Source organism: Octopus bimaculoides, chromosome 10, assembly GCF_001194135.2.
Source record: "Octopus bimaculoides isolate UCB-OBI-ISO-001 chromosome 10, ASM119413v2, whole genome shotgun sequence".
Lineage (NCBI taxonomy): Eukaryota > Metazoa > Mollusca > Cephalopoda > Octopoda > Octopodidae > Octopus > Octopus bimaculoides.
Genome location: NC_068990.1, coordinates 64,397,450 through 64,422,164, shown reverse-complemented (window position 1 = coordinate 64,422,164; position 24,715 = coordinate 64,397,450). Strand labels below are relative to the sequence as shown.

General features: G+C 34.6%; 1 protein-coding gene across 3 annotated transcripts in view; it reads right to left on the bottom strand.

The window, feature by feature from the left end:
- The window catches only part of LOC106879764 (syntaxin-6), a 151,900-nt gene that overhangs the window by 106,566 nt on the left and 20,619 nt on the right, over positions 1 to 24,715 (bottom strand). Inside the window, exon 1 of one of the 3 annotated variants that reach the window (XM_052971260.1) lies at positions 23,989 to 24,091. The exons of the other annotated variants lie outside the window; for them this stretch is intronic. Coding sequence (XP_052827220.1) covers positions 23,989 to 23,999 — 11 coding nt within the window. The 5' untranslated portion in view covers positions 24,000 to 24,091. Of the gene's footprint in view, positions 1 to 23,988; positions 24,092 to 24,715 lie in introns of those variants that run through there. 3 annotated transcript variants of the gene reach the window in all.

Below are 24,715 nucleotides of genomic sequence, written 5' to 3'. Positions count from 1 at the left end.
ATATATATATATATATACACATATATAATATATATATATATATATATATATATATATATATATATATATACACACACACACACACACACACATATATATTCATCTTTGTCCAAAATGGAATAGAAACAAAAAGATAGATGAATGAAACTACCCCTTAATAAATTGGAATATTATAGCCGAGGCCACCAAGTATAAGGCAGCAAATGCATTCTCTGTATCACAGAGAAGCTAAATAGTCTAACTCCAACAATGTATATCTGAAATAATGGAGCAGAAACTTTCCATTCGCTAACACAGACAGCAGTTTAAAATTAAAGAATTTTAAGCATGTCTCCATTTCAAATGATCCAACTATCTATCCCAGTAGCGGTGCACTACTGGAATGCTTTGTATTTGACAGTTTAATGTAAAAAATAAAAGATATATTATATTTGTGTGGAAATGTTTATATGTGTGTCTTTTGATGTGTTCATGAAAAGATGGTGGTGAGAGGGGGCAAAAAAAAGAAAAAAAAAAAAGAAAGAAGAAACAGAAAAGAAAAATGTGAGATGAGAGAAGTTAAAAGGAAGTGATGAGGTAGCAGAAATAAAAAGTAGGGGAGAAGGGAAAACAAACAGAAAAAAGGAAACAAATGTGTAAAGAAATTAAGACAGAGAGAAAGAAAAAGAAAAAGAAAAGATATTCAAAGAAAATAGAAAAAAAAAAGAACAAGGAAAATAGAAAATAAAAAATAAAAAAGAAGAGAAGGTAAAATGAGATACAGGGGTAGAAAAAGAAAGAAGCAATGAAGAAATGTAAAAGACAGAAGAAAGAAGAAAAGGCAGACAAAATGCAGCAGGGAAAGCAAAGTCCAATATAAAATTAGATCCCTTGAAACTGGAAAACATTTTGATATTAGATATTATAAGCAGGAATTTAAGACAGGGGCACTGGCAGAACCTGAACCAATGATTTGCTTGTAAAGTGACTGTTTTATTGATTGCACAACAGAAAGACTCAGTTAATTCATAATTTGAAAATTAGCAACACTTAGTAAGCAGAATTAGATGTCCAACAGACATTGTCTAATTCTGCTTGCTATGTGCAAAGAACTACATATTTGTATGAGGGCAAGGAACAAAATAAAAAAATGAAATAAATTCAGAGAGAGTAATAGCTGATGGAATTAATCCAATATAATTACTGGTAAATTATTCATTTATTATTCCTGAGGGATGGAAGGCAAAGTCAACGCCAATTAGATTCAAACAGAAGAACGAGACACCAAATTAGATAGATACTAATATGATTTGTAATGCCTTTGCCAATTCCTAGCCCTGATAATAGTGATTTCTTTTGACAGTGCATGCAGACAAGATTTGTAGAAGTAAAGTACAGGCAACTAAAACAATCCAACCCACTATATGTCTTACGGTAATATTACTGACTACAGAATAATGAAAACTGAGATTTGACAGAATTTGAATATGGAATCCATAAAAATACAGCTGAATAAGCAGTTTTACCATTAAATATTATCTCTAACTTTTGCACAGCACCACAGTCTATGAGCTAGTAGATTTGATTCCAGTCTTTGATTGATATTATAGTATTAACCTGAGAGGGATAACCCAAAAATAACCCAAAAGGATTTCATCTCAGAAAGTAAAACAACACAATATCACATTGAGTTCAAATACTCTTACAGCTGTTGTTTTCTTAGGCACTGAAGTGTCTATGCTTGGATGTTATCAGAACATTTGTTTTCACAACTTGATGCTAACCCCTTATTCATTAAACAGTGTGGACAAACTGCAATCAACAGAATAAGCTACTTTACTCAAAGTTACAACAATGCAATTGCTGTAATCAGTAATCCAGCATTTTAATCTTACATTTTGTTGTATAAGCAATTTCTAATAGATATAAAAACCACAGTCTGGCAGAGGATTTTGTCATTAGAATCAACCCAGTATTTAACTGCCCTTATAAAAATGAATATCTTTCATTGATACTTCACCACCTTCATTAATTATAGAATGACTTCTTTTCAAATAATAATGAAGCAGAGATTTTGTGAAGAGGAAGAAACTGAAAATTGAGATATGCATGCCTTTTTCTCAAGAGAATTATCATTTCAAGAGAAGCAATTCAAACTGGAAATCAAAAGAAAATCTTAGCTGAGTCACCTAAAACTGAGTCATTAGCTGAGTCATTCTACAATTACAAAAATTCACTTACAAAAAGGAAAAAGAAAAATGGTAAGAGAAAGGAACAATATTGCAACTGGTGAAGGGAAATAAGATCCTTCTGGGCAGTAACACAAGAAGAAACAACCACCAGCACCATGTCCTTTTGAGCAGCAGCACAAGAAAGAATAATATCTAGCAATGTTATAGGCATTCTTGGAATGGGTAAGAGACATTGCTGTGATATTTATTTACAGGTTTGAGATGACCGTGCTTTATTGATGTTGTTTGATTGCACTGAATCATGTTTGTATCTATCACTATTCCTGTCAACAAAAATCAGATTTTCTCTTAAGCATGAAAATTATTTTGTGAAATAAATTCTCAATTTCTTAAAATTATCTACCTTCTTCTTCAACACTCACAATTACTTTTAGGGTTTTGTTTATTTCTCCAACTAGGGGTCAAATTTCAATTCATTATGAATTAGTTAATAAGTCATTTAGTACATCACATCTTCCTGGCCATTGTATGAAGAACCACTCACAAGACCAAATAGCTGTTAGAATGCAGAAGACTTGTGAATGTGAAAGAGAGATTTAAACATACAGGGAGCCTGGTGCAGCCATCTGGTTTCACCAGTCCTCAGTCAAATCGTCCAACCCATGCTAGCATGGAAAGCGGACGTTAAACGATGAAGAAAGAAAAGATGAAGAGTGATGGTTGTCATGACTTAGTGTATAATAGAAGATGGTTTTATTTCCTCATCTATCATGTCACAGCACATACAATCAGTGATTTAATTGGCCATTGTCTCTTTGGCTTGAATGATGCACAACAGATCAAAGAGGATTGAGATAGGAAGAGTAAAAGTTAAAAAGAAATAATAATGATAAAGAGTTAGTAATGTCACCATGCAGTGAAACTGTAAAAAATGTGAGAAAGAAAGGGAAGGTGGTGAGTGAAAAGCAGTGAGGGAAATGAAACAGTGATGGATATGATAAAGGGGATAGTGAAAGGAGGAGTGAAATGGGAAGAGGAGCTCAGATAAGGCAAGAAAAAGTGAATAGGTGATAATTGTTACCAATTAAGATACTGGTGAGCTAATTAGCTCTATTTATCACTACGCCCCATTTACTAATGCCTGAAACAACAATCATCACCACCAACAGCTACAATAATGCATTCTAACAATCTCTCTCTATCTATCTATCTTTCTATTTCCCCTCTCTCACTCTCTCCACGTTTCCAAGAAGGAAATATTGAGAAAATCATAAAATTTAATAGACTACATTTAATGCATCACTGAAGTAATAAGATATTTTGACAGCATGCCCACTGCCAGACAACTGCAAACACACATGTACACAAACACACACACATTAGCAAATGTAACAGATACAACCAACTCCTACACATGGACCAAAGGCTAAGCAAAATGTGTGCAACAATTTAAGAACAGCCAATGGAATAGCATCATGACCAGTCAAGAGCATAATCTGTGATATGAGAATGTAATTGATTCTGATATAAACATCAAATTTTAAATTTATATTTGTAATGAAGTGAAAACATGATGTAACATTCATATCTTTTCGAAAAACATTAGTGATGTCATAGCAATGACTTTTAAGCAGAAATTGAAACTGAAAACTATCAGATGAATAGGATAGGAGCCATTTTTGACAGTAAAATACATAAGTTGTTACAGTTACTACTTATTTCTACAATTAGGGTTGATTACATATCTTCAAATTTTCCAGTCTATTTTAACTTCATTTTTATGAGTGTCTTTTTTTAAACTTAAATAAGTACATGGTCTTAAAACCTTTATTTCTAAACAATCTAAACAAATGTGCCATCAATTCACAAACCTGAATTACATCTGATCTAAATTTTCTTAATCAGTCATGCTAACACTCCTTCAGTTATTTTCATAACTTGCTTCATCAATTTGGTGCATTCGGCTCATCAGTTTCATGCTTCTTACTATCACTTCTCTATTGCTTTTGTAAGACTCAATGATGATGCAGTTATGCCAGATACTAGGGGTAATACCACCCTTTACTATCTAGTTGACTGTGAGTGACTAACACATGTCCTATTTTGCCAGATATTTTTGGTATATCAGCAACCGTCTCTGATAATGCAGCAACTTTTGTATCCTTAATTGCCCTATTGACTGTACAACTGCCAATTTGGCTAGCTTGTCTTTTGTTGAGTCTAATTAAGGCAGCCCCACCACCCTCTCATACATCTTCATTCAAGAACCTCACACAGAAGCATTTTCATGTCTGCTGAGTATTAGAGATGGCAAGTGCACTGCTGTCATTCCATGCACACTTTTCACAAGCGGAATCTTGATTTAGATTACCATGCTGCTTTGTAATTCAGGACACCCCACACCTCTCATCACAAAACATTGGCAAACCTCTTTCTTCCAGCAACTCTCTGCACTACATGTATCCAACAACAAACTTCTCTTCTAGCTACCTAACATTGTTCTTTGCTTTCTCACATTCTTCCATTTATTCCAGGCCTGTTGCTTAGATGTAATGACTTTATTTACTGTAATAGTCTTATCACTGTCACATTCCACTTGGTTAATACTGGCAGTAGGTCGTCTAACAAAATCACCCAGTTGTTTCCTCCTTTGAATCATAGGTGTCACCTACAGTTTCTTTGACCTCATGTATGGCCAAGGGATCTTTCAGCTTCTAAACCTTTCTTCTCCAGATTGTCTTGGCACTTAGAATCTGTCAACTCTAACCAGGATGTTGCTAATTACTAGTCTATTTTGAATCATACATTTTCGCTAAGACTAAATATTCACAACCAGTGGTCTTTCTCACTTTTTGATGAATATGAAGTCTATCTGGCTTATGTGCTCATCTGAATGGCAGATGAGCAAATGGCTGATCAGTTTCCTGAAGTTAGCATTACATGTGGTTAGGTCATTTGCATCACACAACTCAAGCCTTGGTCTCTTTTCAATCCTTAAACTATACACATAGCCTCCATGTACATCAGAGTAATAACCATCATGGTGTTACACAACAGATCTGTTACAGTCACCAGTCATAATGTCAAGGTCACTGTCATCTATTATCAAAACAATCTGCAAAAGAGCTATATAGAAATGGCTAATTTATTTGTTTATCAGTTATGTTGATGGGACATGTGCATGCAGATATCACTGTTGTTGCTGTGTTGCCTACAACTAGTCTAAGCTTAATGATTTTATTATATACTTCATCTCAATCAACAGTATGTGTATACCATCCACTGCAGTGCTGTTATTGTCATCATCATCATTGTTTTAACATCCACTGTTCCAAGCTTGCATGGGTTAGACAGAATTTATTGAGGCAAATTTCTACAGCTGGATACTCTTCCTGAAGCTAAACCATATCTGTTTCCAAGCTAAGTAATATTTCCCCATAACTAAACATGCATTCATAGCAGATAGGAAATAAATAACACCAGTGACACTGGTGTTATTGTGCAACATCAAGTCAAGGACACACACGTGTGTGTATGTATACATACATACATACATACATATATATATATATATATATATATATATATATATATATATATATATATATATATATATATATATATAATGGGCTTCTTTCAGTTTCCATCTACCAAATCTACTTACAAGGCTTTGCTTGGTCCAGAGCTAAAGAAGAAAATACTTGCTCAAGGTACCATGCAGAGGAACTGAACCCCAAACCATATGGTTTTGAAGTAAACTTCTTAAACATGCAGCTACACCAACACACATCACATACATATGCACATTTCCAACCCATGCCATCATGGAAAGCAGATGTTAAATGATGATAATATATGTTTATGTAAGTTTTTTATTGTGTGTGCACACGCACATGATGAACTAAAGAAGGATTTACTAATTCTATAGATATTGTCAAATTAATGCCAGTACTTATCACTGTTGTTTTTGTTTAACTCTAGGTCAAACTAAACGAAGCAGACCTATACTAAACAAGTTCCAGCCTTGATCAGCCATCTATTTTTTCAGACACAATGTACCACAAGGATTTCCATATCTAATGAAAGCAGTAGGTTGTGATTTCCTTGAGTGCCAACAGCTGTATTTCATAAGTATAGGACAGTTTAGAAGTGACTGCATGAGGTAATCAGCGTATCTGCTCGCTCTGTGATTTAGAATATCTTAACAATTTACCTTGATGAAATTGGCACAATGAAGACACTACATATCAAATCTGGCTATTTCAAAAACTATATATCTGTCAATGTGACTGTCAAAACATGCATAACATTTGCAGTGTCAAACTAATTTACCCAAACCATTGACAGTTCGGATGAAGACAGATTTTCAGTTAAAATTTTTCTGTTGTCGAAGACTCATCATTTTATCAATGGACCTGAAAACTGTTGTTCGCAAACAGCAGCAGTAATTTTCTTCATGAATACACATCATTGATTGGTTAAAATTACCCAAATACGACAACTTTAACATGAAATAACTTCTAAGATCCCCAACAAGAAAATACTTTTCACAATTGAACGTTATTTTCACCTTGTCTTTAAATGCATTTTTGTATGAATGCACTCTTTAGAAACTCACTAGCAGGGGAGAAATGTGGGGGTCTAGCATGACCCTGCTTGAGATTTGAAACCAAATCCACCGGCTTGTTGCTTGTCAAAATGAATGGGAAATCCTCCACACTAAATGATTGATGAGGAAACACTCCACCCCCTAGGACCTGTACTGGTCAAGGAAAGGTCAGCCTTTGTTTAAGGTTTGCCTGCATTACTGACCATATCCTATATAACAGAGAGAATTTTCTATCTCTTCCTCTTATGTGTCAGTTATGACCAAGGAGCAACACCGGCTCTTTTGTGTCAGCCAGACCAAGAGCAACACCCACTTTTGCATCAGCCTTAACCAAGAGTAGTACTTCCTTTCACCCTTCGCTAGACACGCTAAGAGAGGCTTTTGGCCATAAGAAAGGCAATGTCGCCTTTATCCTTTCTTCCCTTCTAGTCAGCACCATGACTACCTTACTCTTTCCCTCTCTACTGAAAGACAACCTTTTTCTACATATCAACTACTAACCAGCAAGTCATCCTTGTCGTCACTATCACTAGAATTGCTACTGTCTCTGTAACAACCTGTTGGGTAAACGAATAAATAATGTAAATAACATTTCTTCCATCTTGGAGTTAATTCTTTGATGTTCACTGGTTACTCACGAGAACCTTGAAGCGTTACATCATCTATACGCTACATTTAGAAATGGGCCATGTTGTATCGAATTGATATGACACATCACAAGAAGCCTGCTACAACTCTGTAGTGGTATTGATAAATCAAGTAGGGACAACACAAGAATGAGAAGATTTGTTAGTCTTACTCAGGGCGAGACAGCCTCTGTTGTACTAGTGACACACAAAAAAAACAGTACATAGTAAATGGTTGATGTCAGGAAGAGCACCCAGCCATAGAAACCAAATCAAAACTTAGGCAATGGAATTGGAGCAATATGTGATCCTCTGACATGTTAGATACTGTTGAATCATTTAGTCCATATCAGAATGGAAAACAGAAGTAAAATGGTGAGAATGCTAAGGAACAATTGATTGATTGAATAAATGACGGCCAAACAGACAGATATAAAGGCTTCCACCAACCAATTTCCACTCATAAGGTATTAATGTCTTCTATGGTCAGTGGGGCTAAGGTCTACACACACAACATCAAACCCAGTACATGTAAACATATATACATTCACACTCATATCTGTCACACATAATATATATGCAGAGGCATGCATGTATCTGCATGTTTGTGTATTTCTATATTCATGTATATTTATATGTGTGTACACATGAGTACAGACAGCCATACCAAATGAAAGTAATATGTTGCTTATAATATTAAAATTTTGCAGATGTAAATTTCCTTCCTCATAACTTCTCAATGTGTTCCCACAAAAAAACAATATTCCCTTCCAAGCTGTCTACCAAAGTGAAATAACCTCTCACTTCTACAATGAGAGAAAGAAAAGAAAAACCAACATTAGCTCTTTCAACATATATGTGTGGATGAGTAATTGCATCATTTAGTTCTTATTTATTTATGCTTAATGATTGGAATATAATGAAGTTCGAAGGTAGCTGTACATTATGATTGCTCGCTTGTCCAATCTAAATAAATATCACAAAAGAAACATTAAATTGATGAATCAGAGGGAAAAAGCAAATTATCATAGACGTAATAATAATTGTTTAATATTTTGCTAAGCAATAAGGATGTAATATTTTACGACAATGAGAAGTGACAAGATCATGGTTAACACTATTAAATATTACACCAGCATTACTTTCACCACTATTTATTGAATTTGGATATTGTTTTGTCATTAATGACTTCAATTTATCATATTTATAATCAGCCACCTTTGTAAGCTAATTAATACTTAATTGAAACTTGGATTGTTTATATTTATATACACCCTAACAAACAGTATTAAGTCTTAAATAGCCTTGTCCATTGATATAGTACAATACATCAATAGGAACACTGTTACACATAAGCTTTCCGTCAATTTTACAAGATATTATACAATTATATTGTTAAGTAGAGCCATTTGCATGATTATACGTTGCTTATTTTCCAAATAAGATTATATTACATAGGCCAGACTAATATACACATTAAAATACAATGGTGTTAGATATAATAATTAAGATGTGATACTGTTATGATTCTAAACTAACCAATAAGGTTTTTTCTTCCAAAAATATTAAAATCCTTGCATATGCTATTTGCTGCTGAAATATTAGTGTTTAGCCATTGGTCACTTGTATGCCAATATTTACACAATGAACACAACAGGACAAGTAAACTGTCATGGGAATGTTGTAATAGATTTGGTGTGCTGCCTGGAAGATATTTTACAGTAGTGAACCATGAACAAAACCAAATAGTCTTATTAAATGTATTACATTTACTTGAAATCACTTATTGGTTTTTCAAAAGAATACAGTAATAAAAAAATCCTACTGTCACAAATTTTACTCCAATGATAAATCTAGCCCATGGGCCACATAATCAGTCATGACAAGGTGTGGTGGAAAACACTTTGAAAAGAATACAATGATCTAAGAATTTAAGAGAATAAATTTAACAGAAACAACTGAGATGTATGAGCTAGGCTTGCTAAAACTGTTTTCTTCTAAGAAGTCAACTAAAACAATAACCCGTTAAGGCTACTATTATAGAGAGAAAAAAAAGCCATTATGGCAAGAATATGTTAAATAAATCAAATAAGAACAAAAGTCAAAAATTTGAAAACATAGATTTGATAATCATCAACTTAGAGAAAAATCTTCTAAACCACATTTTCATAGAAGGAAAATTCTTTTATAAAAGATAATCCAAATTTATGAGTATTCTCTACAGGTCTTCAAGTGAAGTAATATTTTATGTAGCTTTGAAGTAATAATTCCAGCAGGTTGCTTTGGAGTGAGGGAGGAGAAGAACAAAACAGAATTTAAGCAGAGGCCACTATTTAAGACAGGCAAATAAGAACTTCTTGCTAATAATCCAACAACTGAGCAAATACAAACAAACACCAATCAGATTTTAAATCCCAAGATTTAAATTCTAAATACGGTAGACACATCACAAAAAGAGTGATCTTTCAAAATTAATCACATGTGGAAAAATAATACTCCAAAATTCATCAGATAGAACATCCACTACAAACACACAGTTCTTTTTATGTCAAAAATTTGGAGAAATTTGGTAAAAATAATCCTTTTTTTTTTTTAAGCTGATATTTAGAATATAATTGTCAGATAGGTTCTTAAACTGTTAACAGCAGGTTTTGTGTCAAGGAATCCAACAGAGGTCTTATGTGTGTTGGTATCACAAAGCTTAACCAGAACAGGTTATTGGAATGAAATATACACTTCAATGTCAGCTTATGTGTTTATCGACACAGATCACACAACAATATCAATAAAAGTTGAGCAGTAAATGAGCTGATACAAATGTTACAATGTTGTACCATAAACAGCATTAGATTGTATGAATTATCATGAGAATAGCACTTGACTTATTTCCTCACTGTTTCCAAGCAGGAAATTGTCCTTTTGCCACTTCAAGCTGAGAGGTTGGTGCTTAAAGCACCAAGAGAAGTCCAAAGCGTCCATATCCAACACTTCTTTTTTCTATAGAGGAAATTTCACATCCAACAGAAGATCAAACAGAATCTTAAAAATGATTCTTAGTTGTATGAATCATCTGTGTGAAGGATTCCATGGCTTGTGAATCATATAAATGGCTAGAGAGTACTCATTGCAGTTTATGTGTTGAAGTGTAAGAATGTCAATATTAGAGATAGGAATTTTGCTATTAATTGATACCAAATCATTTGCAGAAACTGTTCATTATGTGAAAAATAACTGCTCTCCTAGGATCTTCATTTACAGATAAGTTGTGTCAGAATTATTGTAAATAGATATGAAAGTATTCTAACAATAAGTCATTTAATGAAGGGAAAAATAAGGTCTTTTATTAGGAGTTTACTACAATTGCAAGTAAATGTTAAAAGCATTACTGAGACTTGTGGGGAAAAGAAAAGAGAAACAATTGATCACAAACTTTCTACACAATGTTACTCACAAAACATGGGCTAACCTGTGGTTTTGGTAGGAAAGATTTGTATATGGTGCTGCATAATAGGATTGAACTCAGAATCATTTAATTGCAAAGCAATCGTTTTTAATATAACAAACCTGTATCCAAGCAGACTTAAACAATACAGAAATCCTACAGCAAAGACAAATGCAAACCTAAGACATTACAAGTCTACCAATGCAGAATAACTCTCTCTCTCTCTCTCTCTCTATCTATCTATTTATCTATCTATCTTTCTATCAATCAATCAATCAATCAATCATACATACAAGAGAAGGTGATGGATAGCATTCCACTCAACAAGTGAATAAGTTTAATTAAATCTACAATAAGCTGATTGAATAAATGTTTCAACTTTTCATAAGTAGTATGTTAATGTTTAGCAAATTACATTCGCTTTTGATGTCTCTTTCTGGCAAATAAATTACAGTAAATGAAGATGAGAATTATAAATGTGCTTGTTTTTATTTTTCAGATATCATGTAAACTTTAAACAATGCAAGAAAGCATTGCCTACACTCTCTAGAAGACTACTTAAGTGAAACATTACCTGTAAAGCTATTTTTTTTTTTTTACAATCTAGCTAAAGATCCAACACTTACAATATAATGATGATTTACAAGGTATAGTGCAAATATGATGAATATAGCAAAGCATCTCAACAGGAATGATTATGCACATCTTTGGGATGACATTATTGTACATATGTCTTCATAGTCCAAGTTTGGATTTGCCCACTTTATCATACACTGTAAAAGTAGTGTATTGTAGATATGGAGGTAAGATGTTGGCATCCAAAGATTGTTCTAGTCAATACATGATTAATAAAGCCTGCTTTCAAAAGAACATCTATAAGTATCATGTTTCCAATTATCCAGATTATCAGGAAGATTTATAATGGAGTCTTTACATAAGACATATTTCAGGTCAGCATGTTTAATCTTCTTTTCCTCAAACATGTTGAGGCCTTTATTAACAGAAGGCCTACAGTTATTTATATTCACTGTCAGCTCTTCCTGGTCATTCACATTTATTCCAAGATTTCTTTTAGGCTGTGATTAATACAAGCTATCTTTCTTTTTCTTTTTCTTTTTTGATTTTCCAATTTCCAGTTCATCATAGAAAAGTTGTTTCAAAAGACATTCACTTCCCATTCTCACAAAATGCCCTGCTCAGCATATCTGACTGCCGAGACACATAACCCTTTAAAGTGTTTGGTGGTAGAGACTGCCCCTAGATTCTGAGTATGCACTTCAGATATTTCTGTTAAAATACCTCAAGTATCATGAGGTGTAATGGTACAGTGTTCACATCATAAAACAAATACTTAAGGATAGTTAGAACATGAGTTTTATAGACACTGACTTTAACTCAAATTGTGATGCCATGATCTGACCACACTAACTTTCCAAATGCCAAACAAGCATTTTGGATTCAAAAGGGAATTTCCTCAGGCAAAGATTCGTCTTTTGGTAATATGCTTCAAGACATAAAGGAAAATATGTCTACATCCTCTCATTTAGTGCCATTTGCTAAGATGTTTGGTTCAATGTGTGAGCATGCACATTATACTTTTTGAACTTCAGTCCTACCCTACTAGCATAGCTGGAGGGGGGGGGGGCAGGTTTTCTTGAGTACTACTCATCCATTGCAATCCTCTTGCTCCATTACCATCTTGTCATACATCACAATATATGTATGATGTGCATGTGTGTGTGTGTGTACACACACACACACACACACACACACACATTGACATCTATAAAACTATAAATTTTGAATGACAAAATATTTTGAGTACATTACCCCTTTTTTAAAAAGTCAACACTGTACACACAATTGGACATACCACTAAGAAGGTTTTCACATGGTCACTCAACTTGCTACAACAAGCAGCTAAATATTCTTGAAATCACATTCTACTGTCTTTAAAATAAATAAACTCAAATTGGGTAAATTCTGCTCAATCAGAACTGATCTAAAGCTAAACAACATGCCTATACTCAAATGCCCACACACACAAATGGATAGATTTATATATTAGGTTACAAATATCAAATTATCATCTTGACATATCCAACTATAAAACTGATACACTCACAAAAGACTAAATATATTCAGAAAACAATACTAATTAAGTTCCATATATATATCCAGAAAACAATACTAATTAAGTTCCATATATATTCAGACCAACAAACTTCACACACACAGTGCAACTGAACAGTTTACACTACATGTAATTAAATGGTTTCATTTCCCCTTGCTCCATAAGAAAACAAAAAACTTTGTAGATGAGACCTTATCTACAAAGTAAACCTTTTCCCCTCAATGAAATAGTGGTACATAAAGAACAACAAAACTAATGCAGAAAACAATCATGTCCACTACAACAAATATCACCATGACAACCACCACTGTCTAAACAGTAATCACTACTTGCATCGAAACTATGTCACAACACCCAGCCACCAAAGCTCACCAGATTGCGTCAATGCCAAAATCAATAAACATACAAGAAAGCACAAAAATTATTTCTCCAATTCAGAAAAGACGAATCAAATACACATAACAATATTGAGTTACCCAACACATACCCAGTTCCAATTACAGAGAACTCAAGAACAAACAGTTAAAGAAAGCTATAATATAGCCATTACTGAACAAGAAACAACAAGTATATTTGCTAAGCAACATTGTTGCTGTCCAACCAGAAAGTATTTTCTTCTATTGGGCTACTTGGTAGTTAATCATTAATATATTACATAACGATGATCACACATACCAACATATGTACAATCAATACATGCATGGACACTAGCTGATGTATCCAATACTTACACACATCTGAGATCTATGCACATCAACAGATGGACACATAAATCTGAACTTTAGATGACACGTCAACACAAGCCATACACACAAACCTGACACACTGACACATATACAAGTTTGACATGCTTTGGCAAATGGACAACACATACATACGTACATACCTTGACAATATATGTCAACACTTTTCCTTTTCCTCCCTCTTAGAAACAATAATATTGCACCTAACAAGGAAAAGGCCATGAAAGACCTCTCACAGTGTCCCTTTCACCAAAAATGGAGAGGGATTGAACATGGTGTGAAGATTCACTTTACTCTTTCGCACTTTTACTTGTTTCAGTCATTAGACTGCAGCCATGCTGGAGCACTGTCTTGAAGAATTTTAATTGAATGAATCGACCCTAGTACTTATTATTAATCCTGACATGTATTCTATCACTCTCTTTTGCCAAACTGCTATGTTAGAGTAACATAAACATGCCAACATCAGTTATCAATCAGTAGTGGGAAATAAATACAGACACAAACACATACATACATTCATATATATATAGAAATGTGTGTGTGTATATATGTGTGTGTGTGTATATGTGTGTGTGCGTATTTCTCCATTTTCTTCTTCTTCTCATTCATAAATAATTCAAATACCCATATCCATCAATGAAAAACTAACATATTTAGTTTTTCACTGAACACTGGTAAAAACCGGAGAAGTAGGCTACAAACATCCCTTAAAGGATTATAGTTCCTTGGCGTAATTAAATTTATATATATACATACAATGGGCTTCTTTCAGGTTCCGTCTACCAAATCCACTCACAAAGCCTTGGTCAGCTCAAGGTTAAAGTAGAAGATATTTACCCAAGGTGCCAGATAGTAGCACTGAACCTGGAACCATGTGGTTGGAAAACAAATTCCTTACCACACAACCATGTGGTAAAGGTGCTGTTGTTATTATGGCCATTGTCATTGATGGAAATGCTATCATTTCTCCTATAGATGTCACTGGAGATGGCTCTGCTGTTATTTCTGTTAGGGATGCTGTCATTGCTGTTATAGTTGTAATCGCTGGCGTTGCCACTGCCACTGCCACTGCTGCTATTGGAACTGTCGATCCTGCTACTGTAGCTGTTAGGGAAGCTGCTGCTGATGTTGCTGCTGTCGTTAGGGATACTGCCATTGCTGTCGATGTTGTTATTGCTGGCAATGGTTCTGTTTGCACTTCTGCTGCTGTTACTATTGGTACTGACGTCTTTGCTACTGTGGTAGCCGTTAGGGGAGCTGCTGATGTTGCTGCTGCTGTTAGGGGTCACACAGTACCTCAGCTTCATAGACGACTCCCTTGGTTTCTCAGTGGCCTCTCACTGGGCATCTGTTGTGGTCCCTGCAAGAGCATCCTACCTTCTCTCATGGTCTAGGGATGCTAACAAGAATGCTCTTAACATTGGCGACACAGCTAAATGAGACCTTAAGGTTGTGCCTGTTGAAAATGCGTCTGTACCTATGTGAACTTGTGAAATGTTTATCTATTAACTTAGGGACAAACCAAATGATATTTCTGCAGTGCTTCCTTCTACGGATGTTGGGGTCTGGCATGTATGAAATGTGGTCCTTAAATCTGCAAAGAAGATTGTCGTATATATGTATGTGTGCGTGTGTGTGTGTGTGTGTGTGTATGCTTGTGTGTCTGTGTTTGTCCTCCCCCCAACATCACTTGACAACCGATGGTGGTGTGTTTACGTCCCCGTAACTTAGCGGTTCGGCAAAAGAGACTGATAGAATAAGTACTAGGCTTACAAAGAATAAGTCCTGGGGTCAAATTGCTCGACTAAAGGCGGTGCTCCAGCATGGCCGCAGTCAGATATATATAGGTATGTATATTTATAAAATAGGATAGGATGTGTATGTATGTGTATATGTATATATATATATATATATATATATATATATATATATATATATATATATATATATACATATATATACATATACATATTTTACAAAACTAAATACTGTTAGCTGTTTAATTAGACACTTCATTGTTTTTACTAGCCTCCAGGCAGTTTTACGCAAGTTCCTAAATGATACTTATTCATCTGATTCCCACTTTGTGTCATTTTTCTATGCCACATCTAATTTTCCTTTGTATCCTTTATTCATCTAATAGTACTCACTCACTCAGTAAATATTCCTTTCATTATTTTCACACAGTACTAATCTTTCTTTTAATCAAACTCAAAGGCAGTCCAATCTCTACATTGTCATTTTGTATGCTAGAAATAGCAGAAACCGTGTATTGGGTATATCCTAAGGCCTATAACATAACAAACAACCATACCAACGAATTTACCACTGATATTTTTTCCTTTTCAAAATATGCTGGTGGGGAAACTTCAAATCCACCCCCGTTCAACTTACCACTCAATAACTAGGAATCAATTTCATCCTAGCCCCTAAGATATCAGATTATTATGTTCAAATCATTCCCCAAATGTTCTAACCTGGGCAGAAAATAAACAAACCATCATCATCATCATCATTATCATTATTAAGGTAGTGCGTTGTCAGAATTATTAGTATGCCAGGCAAAATATAGCATTTCATCTGTCCTTAAGTTCTAAGTTCAAATTCTGCTGAGGTCAACTTTGCTTTTCATCCTTACGAGATCAATAAAAGAAGTATCAGTTGAACACTGGGGGTCAATGTAATCGACTTATTCCCACCCCTGAAATTGCTGGCTTTTCTGAGCTCAAATTCTATGGAGGTGGACTTAATCTTTCGGAGTCAATGAAATATATACCAGTTATGCACTGGAGTTGATGTAATCAACTAGATGCTCCCATACCTATAGTAGAAAGGATTATTATTTGTGTTATCATTAAGGCAGTGAGTTGGCAGAATGCTTAGCAGCATTTCATCTGTCCTTACATTCAAATTTCAAATTCCACCAAGGTCATCTTTGCCTTTCATCTTTACAGGGTCGATAAAACAAGTACCAGTTGGACACTGGGGTTAATGTAATCAACTTATCCCCTCTCTCAAAATTGCTGGTCTGGTGCCAAAATCATTATTATATTATTATTATTATCATCATCATTATTATAATTACTTATTGTGACTTATGATTATAATAGCTACAAATATGAATAATTTATAAATACAATCACAAAAAAACGATGAGAGGTTTCTATCAAGGAAAATAATGGACCAGACCATTAATGTATAAAGTTTTTCTGTGTGTGTGTGGGAATGTGTTAGGTACAAAAGTGTATATCACAGCAAGAATTGGAGTGTCTACTTGGTTAAAGTTGAACAAGTCACATTTAAAGTGTATGAATATATTTTTTTGTACAATAAATATATTCTGTTGTATTTAAATTGTATGAATATATATTTTTGGTACAATAAATATATTCTGTTGTATTTAAAATGTATGAACACACACACGCACACATAGGCATCTATCTATATGTGTGTGTGTGTACATTATATACGAATTGTGAGAAAAATCCTAAATGTTAAATTGTATTTATAATTCACCAGAAGAAAACATTTTTTTTTACATGATGTAACTGATTTCTTCATCAATAAAAAGAAACACGTCTGAAACAACTGTAGTGAACCTTAGCCCATCTGTGTTATTACTTACATACATACACACACATACATACATGTATGTGTGTGCAAGTACCCATGGAGGAGGAGGAATTTCTGAAATGTCTGATGGTCCAGTCTTCAACCTGTAATGTTTTCCATACATTACATATCTATATTAAAAAAAAAAAATCTCTTTATCATAAAGACCAACAGAAAAATGTCTGGAGGGTGTTTTTCTGCTAGCAATAATAATGAAAAGCATCAGACAAAATACCATATGGTATCTGGTTATTTTCGCTATCTTTGCCAACTTCATTGCAATAATAATGTTTATAATCAATAATAATATTCACTAAGGAACTTACCATCATACCACTAAATCCCCTCCCAACCTCCAACTTATTAATAATAGAGTAAAATTTTCTTGTGTTTTTGCACCATTTTTAAAATTATTTTTTATATTATTTTATTAAAGGAGAAATACTGATAATTACTAATTTTGGAAATGGAGAGAAAAGTGATAAAATGTTAATTAAAACACACACACACACAATCCACATAGTCTTCTACTTCAAATCAACAATGATAGCAACACTAACAAAGATAACACTGACAGCAGTAACAACATTTACATAACCAAAGTCTGACACTTGACCCAAAGCAATAGCTTAGAACAGCATTAAGAAATGAGAGCAGATTTTGGTAATTCACACATATATAAGAAATACACACACTTATCAATTTGCAATAGGCTCAGATAGAAATACTGCACTCACTAAACAACAGCTAAATATGGTAGGTAGTATGATGCTGCTTAGTCTCAGCTCACATTAGAATGCAATCTATAGAATGATGTACTGGGATCTACAACTACCCCAATTCACATCACAGATATTTGATTTGTTACCACAATGCCATAGGGTTGGTCAAGTGAATTATTGTTTCATGTTTAAATGAAGTCACCAAAGTGCTGTGTCGAAATGTTTAATTGATTGTATTTGTGCCATAGGTCTGCTCTTGCAAAAGTGACTACAACTACTCAACGACATCAATCACCATCTAAATGGTTTTAGTGTAGCTTTCTCTTTGCATTGCTTTTATTGTTTTTAGACCTGTCTTATCTATAAGCATCTAAATTCAAATAACTACATCACATAACAAAGGAAGCAGACTGGTTTGCAATCAGGTCTGACACACGAGGCAATAACAAATGGCAGTGTATGGCAGATATGTGAAATGCAAGGTCAACAAGAAAAGGTGGTTAAACTACAAAGACAATACTAATGCAACCGCATGTATTCTTAATCAAACCCTACAACTCTATTCTTATATCTAAAGCTCAATGCCTAAATAAGAAATAAAGAACCCTTTAAGAAAACAAGAAAGCTATAACTTCTAATTTTCCCTTTATGCCTTAAACATAAGGCTGCACATCTACATATATCCTATATATTTATAATGAATGCTGTTTAACCCCAGCTCATCCATGATCAAGCAAACTCGACATCTTAAGACATCTTTTAAAGGATATCCATGACTACATAATGTAATGTGACCTTCCCAATTTTAAAACATGGCTGAAGAGATATTTGGTTGTGATTTCTAGTAGAATGAATGGTTAAGTAGTAGAGTCAACTTCATTGGTTTCTTATAATGCTGTTGGCAGAAATGGTAGGGAACTAAACACTTTAAAGCATTTCATTATGCTTGTTTACATTACGAGTTGAAATCTCAAACCTTTACTTTTTTTAAAAGACTCAGAAGAATCTGAACTCAGAATCCTGCAGTGATTGACTTTTGCTTTTAACTCTCTAAGGTTCATAATGATAAAAGGAGATCAATTACATTAACCATACTCTCTTCTCTAAACTTTTTGGCATTGTACCAATGTAAGAAATCATCATTATTACTTGTTTGTTTACACAGTGCAGCTCCCAATTACTGGAAAAGGCAATATCTTTCCCTCAGGGCTGAATGAAAACTTCAGACAAAAAGCACTTCATAGATTTCTCATTCTTGATAATTGTTTGAGGTAAAACAGCAGCAGCTAAACAGTTATTATTACTGCTGTTGTTGTTATTGGTATGGCTGTGTGGTTAACAAGTTTACTTCACAACCATGTGGCTTGTGTTCAATCTTATTGTGCAGCACATTGGGCAAGTGTCTCCTACAGCAGTCCCAGGTTAACCAAAACCTTGAGAGTAATTGAAAGAAGTCCAACACAGATACACACATGTACACACATATATATTATAATATGTATGCATGTGCATGTACACATGCATGTGTATGCATGTGCATGTACACATGCATGTGTATGCATGTTTGTGGCTCCTCTTGACACTACATGCTAATTGTAAACAAATGCCACTGTCATACAATCAGTGACAATTGTTTACAATCTTACATGAAAACATGCCCACCAGCTATGTTGCCCATGTTCAAAATACTAAAGGAAATAGTATCAAGCTTGAAAGCTGGTGAAGAGGGTTGGAGACAGAGAGAGCACCTGGCTATAGAAAATCTACTTCAACAAATTTCATCTGGCATTAAAGTGATGATGATGATGATGGTGAATGATTGTTTCTAACACAAAGCCTAAAATCTGACTATTACTTTAATTTGGAAAATCCCTCACAGAGCGATGGCTGTGCCCTGCATGGTTACTGGCTGCCCTTTGGCAAAGCTTAGCACCTGTTCAGCCACTCTGCCAAGAGTACAGCGAAGTAATGGGACTGCAGCATGGCGGATTGTAAAAAGGTAGTGGAACAGTTCAATTGAGTCAATGGTTCTTCTTACATGGATGCTGAGCAGAGGAATCCTAGAAGATCAATGGTCAGGACCACTGAGTCCTATCAAGAGAGTAACTGCAACACACCCGTAGGGGTGGTGCCCATGGTTGCGCAATCAATTAATGAAAGATTCACTATGATTATGTTCCCAATCCAAATTCATAATAATGAAATTGGGTGGTGATAGAGAGTCACGGTATCCACAGAAGCAGCAAAAAGAAGTTAAAAAAGTTACCCCAAAGGAATCAGAGTCAAATTTGACCTCAGTGTAATTTGAACTCAGAACAATAAGATCCACAGCTGAATACCATAACACATTTTGTCTGGTGTCCTAAGGCTACTGCCAATCCACCACTCTAATTGCTTCTAGCATATGCACAAGGTTTGAAATTTAGAAGAGGCGCTAGTTCATTTGTTTGACTCCATACTTGATTGATATTTATCTCATCAACTCTGAAAATTTGAAAGCAAAGCTGACCTCTGCACGATTTGGATGCAGGACATAAAGAGCTAGGTCTAAACACCACAAGGCACTGCTCTAAGGATTTCCTCAATACATTATTCCCAGTGGAAGAGGGAGGGATGAATTCATAGATTGTTGCTGAACATTTCCAAATTTGATGATCAATATCTACCTTCAATGTCATTAAAGGAAAGTACCAGTAATACATTAGAGCTAATTTTAATAACTATATTTATTATTTCATGAACTGTCCAACCCATGCCAGCATGGAAAACAGACATTAAATGATGATGATGATGACTCTTCAATTAAGGATCTTAAAAATACCAATATCAGTTTCCTTCCTTGTAGAGTAAAAAAGATTTCAAATATAAAAACTGTAAAAAAATCTAGAGCAAGAGAGAGGAACTCTGTGATGTGGCATTGGTAATGGTAGCAGTTTTCTGAGAGGAAACTGGAGAGAAAGAGAAAAGGAAATGACAAGAGCATGAAAAAAAAAAAAAAGAAATGAAGACAAAAAAAAGAGAAGGTAAAGAGAAACAGTAAATGGATATGAGAGAGTGGGGGGAATCAAAAACGGAAGTAGAAAAAAAGACAAACAAGATAAAGGAGGGGTGGAAATGAAATGAGTGATAAATAAACAACAGGAACTTATGTAAACAGTAATCAACATTAAGACAGAGAATATTTCCCCTCCAGGTGATAAGTTTTGAAAATATATTAATGAAATATCAAGTAAATTGCTTTTGTGGTGGTAGCATAAGGCAGTAGATGCCAGTAATAGTAGCAATGGTATTCACGGTGACAGAGATAGTGGTGCATTGATGGTTGTAGCTCTGACAGTGGTAGTTAAAATAGTAGAAATAGCATTAGTTAAGATGATGTCAAAGACAACAGTTGTGATGTGGCATTGGTTATAGTAGCAGTGGTGGTGGTGGTGGTGGTTCTGGTGATGGTGGTTCTGGTGACGGTGCCATGGTGCTGACCATGATGGCAGCGGTATTATTTCTCTTACTGTTCATTGAGCAGCAACAAAGCTGATAGTGCTGATGTTGAAAATATTGTTGCTCAAGTTGATGATGATCATCATCATAACAAACACGGATGCAGATGGGATGTTCTTGTTAGTGCTAACATAACTGTTCTTCAATATAATATTGTTATATGTCCTTTAAGTGGTGGTGAGGAAGTGGTTGTTGGTAGTTAAATGATTGCAGTGTTGTTTGTGCTCTGTATCTCCAAGGGATGTTCTAAAATTATATTAAATTCGAAGAAATATGAAAATAAATATATTTCTTAACAACACTTAATTCTGTTTTCAATGTGGTGGTCACAGTAGTAATGGTGGCTGAAGTGGTGGATGAAGTTACATACAGTAAGAATAACTGATAAGAGGTGTTGGTGGTGACAGAAGCGATAAATATGGTGGTGGTAATTTTTAATGCACAAATGAATTGGTGGTGTGGTGGTGGCAGTGGTGTGGTTGCCAGTCTGGTTTTGGTGATAGTGATGGTGTTGGAGGGATTACAGTCATAAGACTATTACTAAGACTAACATATTTTCACAAATTACTAAAGAAAAACAATCTTCCAGCAAAATGTGTATCTCAAACAAGCATATCTACACACATTATGTACACACACAAATACGCACACACACACACACATATACAGACAGATAGATGTATACATACATATATTCATTATGTTTGTTTTTATGTTCAGTTATAATAAAAACAATTTTACATTAATCTGATGGGTTACTCCATACTTTTGTACAGTACATATTTATTCTTCTTCTACAAGAATGCTGTTGACAGTGACTTTGAAGTTTCAGCCAGCTAGCCTATTGCCCGACAACGGTTTAACCAGCTGAAATGCTGAAGTCACTGTCAACAACATTATTGTATAAGAACAGTAGATACAAATGCATACATATAAATGTATGTATATATATATATATATATATATATATATATATATATATATATAAATGGAACAAAAACGCAATAGAGGGCATTAAAACATTCAGACAAATAGATAACGCAAAGGCAGACAAGAGACACAAAAATTAGAAGGACAGGCAAAAAAGACGGGTCATTCTTGGCTTTCTTTCTTCAGTCAAGTACCAGAAGTCACGACCATTTTGGACAGTTACACTTGAGATGGTTCGATCTGGTTATCTCCAAAAACGTCTAAGCTAAGAGCATTAGACCCTTTGTAAGAAAGCTAGCAAATGTGTACGGCAACAAAAACCAAAAAGCAAACAAACAAGAAAGGAAGAACATGGTACAAAATTACGAATACAAACAACAAGAAATAACAACTGGCGTCTTTCGACTGAGAACGATTCAACTTGAGCTGGTGTGTATGGGATGAAAGCCTAAAGGCAGGAACATGGGAGATGGACACAAGACGTGTCAACAGTCGGCAGTCAGGCCAAGAAAGAAAGATCATGGGTGGCTGGACACCGGTCACATGGAAAGAGGAGAAATGGGTAGGGGACAGTGGGATTAAAGGATTAGAAAAAAATATATATATATATGTATATATATATATATATATATATATATATACATACACACACACATGCATACATTTATATATATATAATAAATCTTTGAGCGACATACACATATACATGCAAGCATAGAATATGTACGTTAAAACAATGATGAAGATAATTCATTCACACAAACACACACATATATCGAGTATGTGGTCATAAAGGCTGAACTACGAATGTAACAAAAGAAAAACAGAAACACACATGCATGCATGTATACATACAACACACACTGTGGCAATCGGCATCCTAATGTAAACATATTTGCATCAGCACACATTTGCAAACATAATACACACTTTCACACAGTTTCAGATGTTGCAAAGGGGCACTTGCATTGTTTACTTGACCTCCAATAATCACCAAAGCTACCTCAAATTACTCCCTGTAATTTTTTTGAAGATATATTGGATATTGTTATTCTAGATATAATGACTAAAAAAACAATACAAAAGACAGAATGGTCATGGTTGGAATGCCATTAGAGTTGATATGCATATACAATTTACAAACTACGCACAATTTTTAAGCACTTTACAAAACCATTCACACTACTTAAGACTATACACAATGTACAAACAGCATACACACACACAATATTTATTTACAAACATTACACATAGCCACAGCTGTTCACAATTTACACACACCACACTCACATCTACAGTTTAAAAGATATAACATGGGAAGCTCTATGTCTGGTGTTTCTCGAACTTCTTTAACTAACTTCTTTTTATCTTTTACAATCACTTTTACATACCCTCTTGGTAGGAAATATTCCCCACCCATTTTTAATGTGAATATATGTAATATCAGGCGAGATTAATTATGCTCCTACAACTAATTTGAAAGTGGGTGAGAACTTACCATATTATCATCCAATCATTCTACTATAAGCAAATATTTGATGCAATATTGTTTGACCTAAGCTTCAGCAGGTATACATTCTTTGTGCCTCACATATGCTCCATAGCTATATCTTTATATTCTGAGTCACAGTTGTAGTTTCTTTGCTTACACACACTTATATTGATTTCTCTGCCCACATACAAGGTAACACATGTCTATATATTATATATCTATTATGAGGTTAACAGATGACAATCACAGCTAAAATCAACACTGTTTAAACATGTACATATGCATATTATATATATATATTACATAAAGATAGTTATGGCCAGTCTATGGGGCTACCCTGGGTTTTATGTCCATAAAGCTCTTAGCTTTACGGCATCTCTTCAGACCCAAACCCAGATTAGGGTCTGAAGAAACGCTGTAAAGTGCTTTATGGATGTGGAACCAAGGGTACCCTCATAGACCAGCCATAACTACCTTTATCTAATTTCTATTCTATAACTTAAAGCGTACTTCTCTTTCATATTTATGATTTACTGATGATATATATATATATATATATATAATATATATCATCATCATCATCGTTTAACGTCCGCTTTCCATGCTAGCATGGGTTGGACGATTTGACTGAGGACTGGTGAAACCGGATGGCTACACCAGGCTCCAATCTAATTTGGCAGAGTTTCTACAGCTGGATGCCCTTCCTAACGCCAACCACTCAGAGAATGTAGTG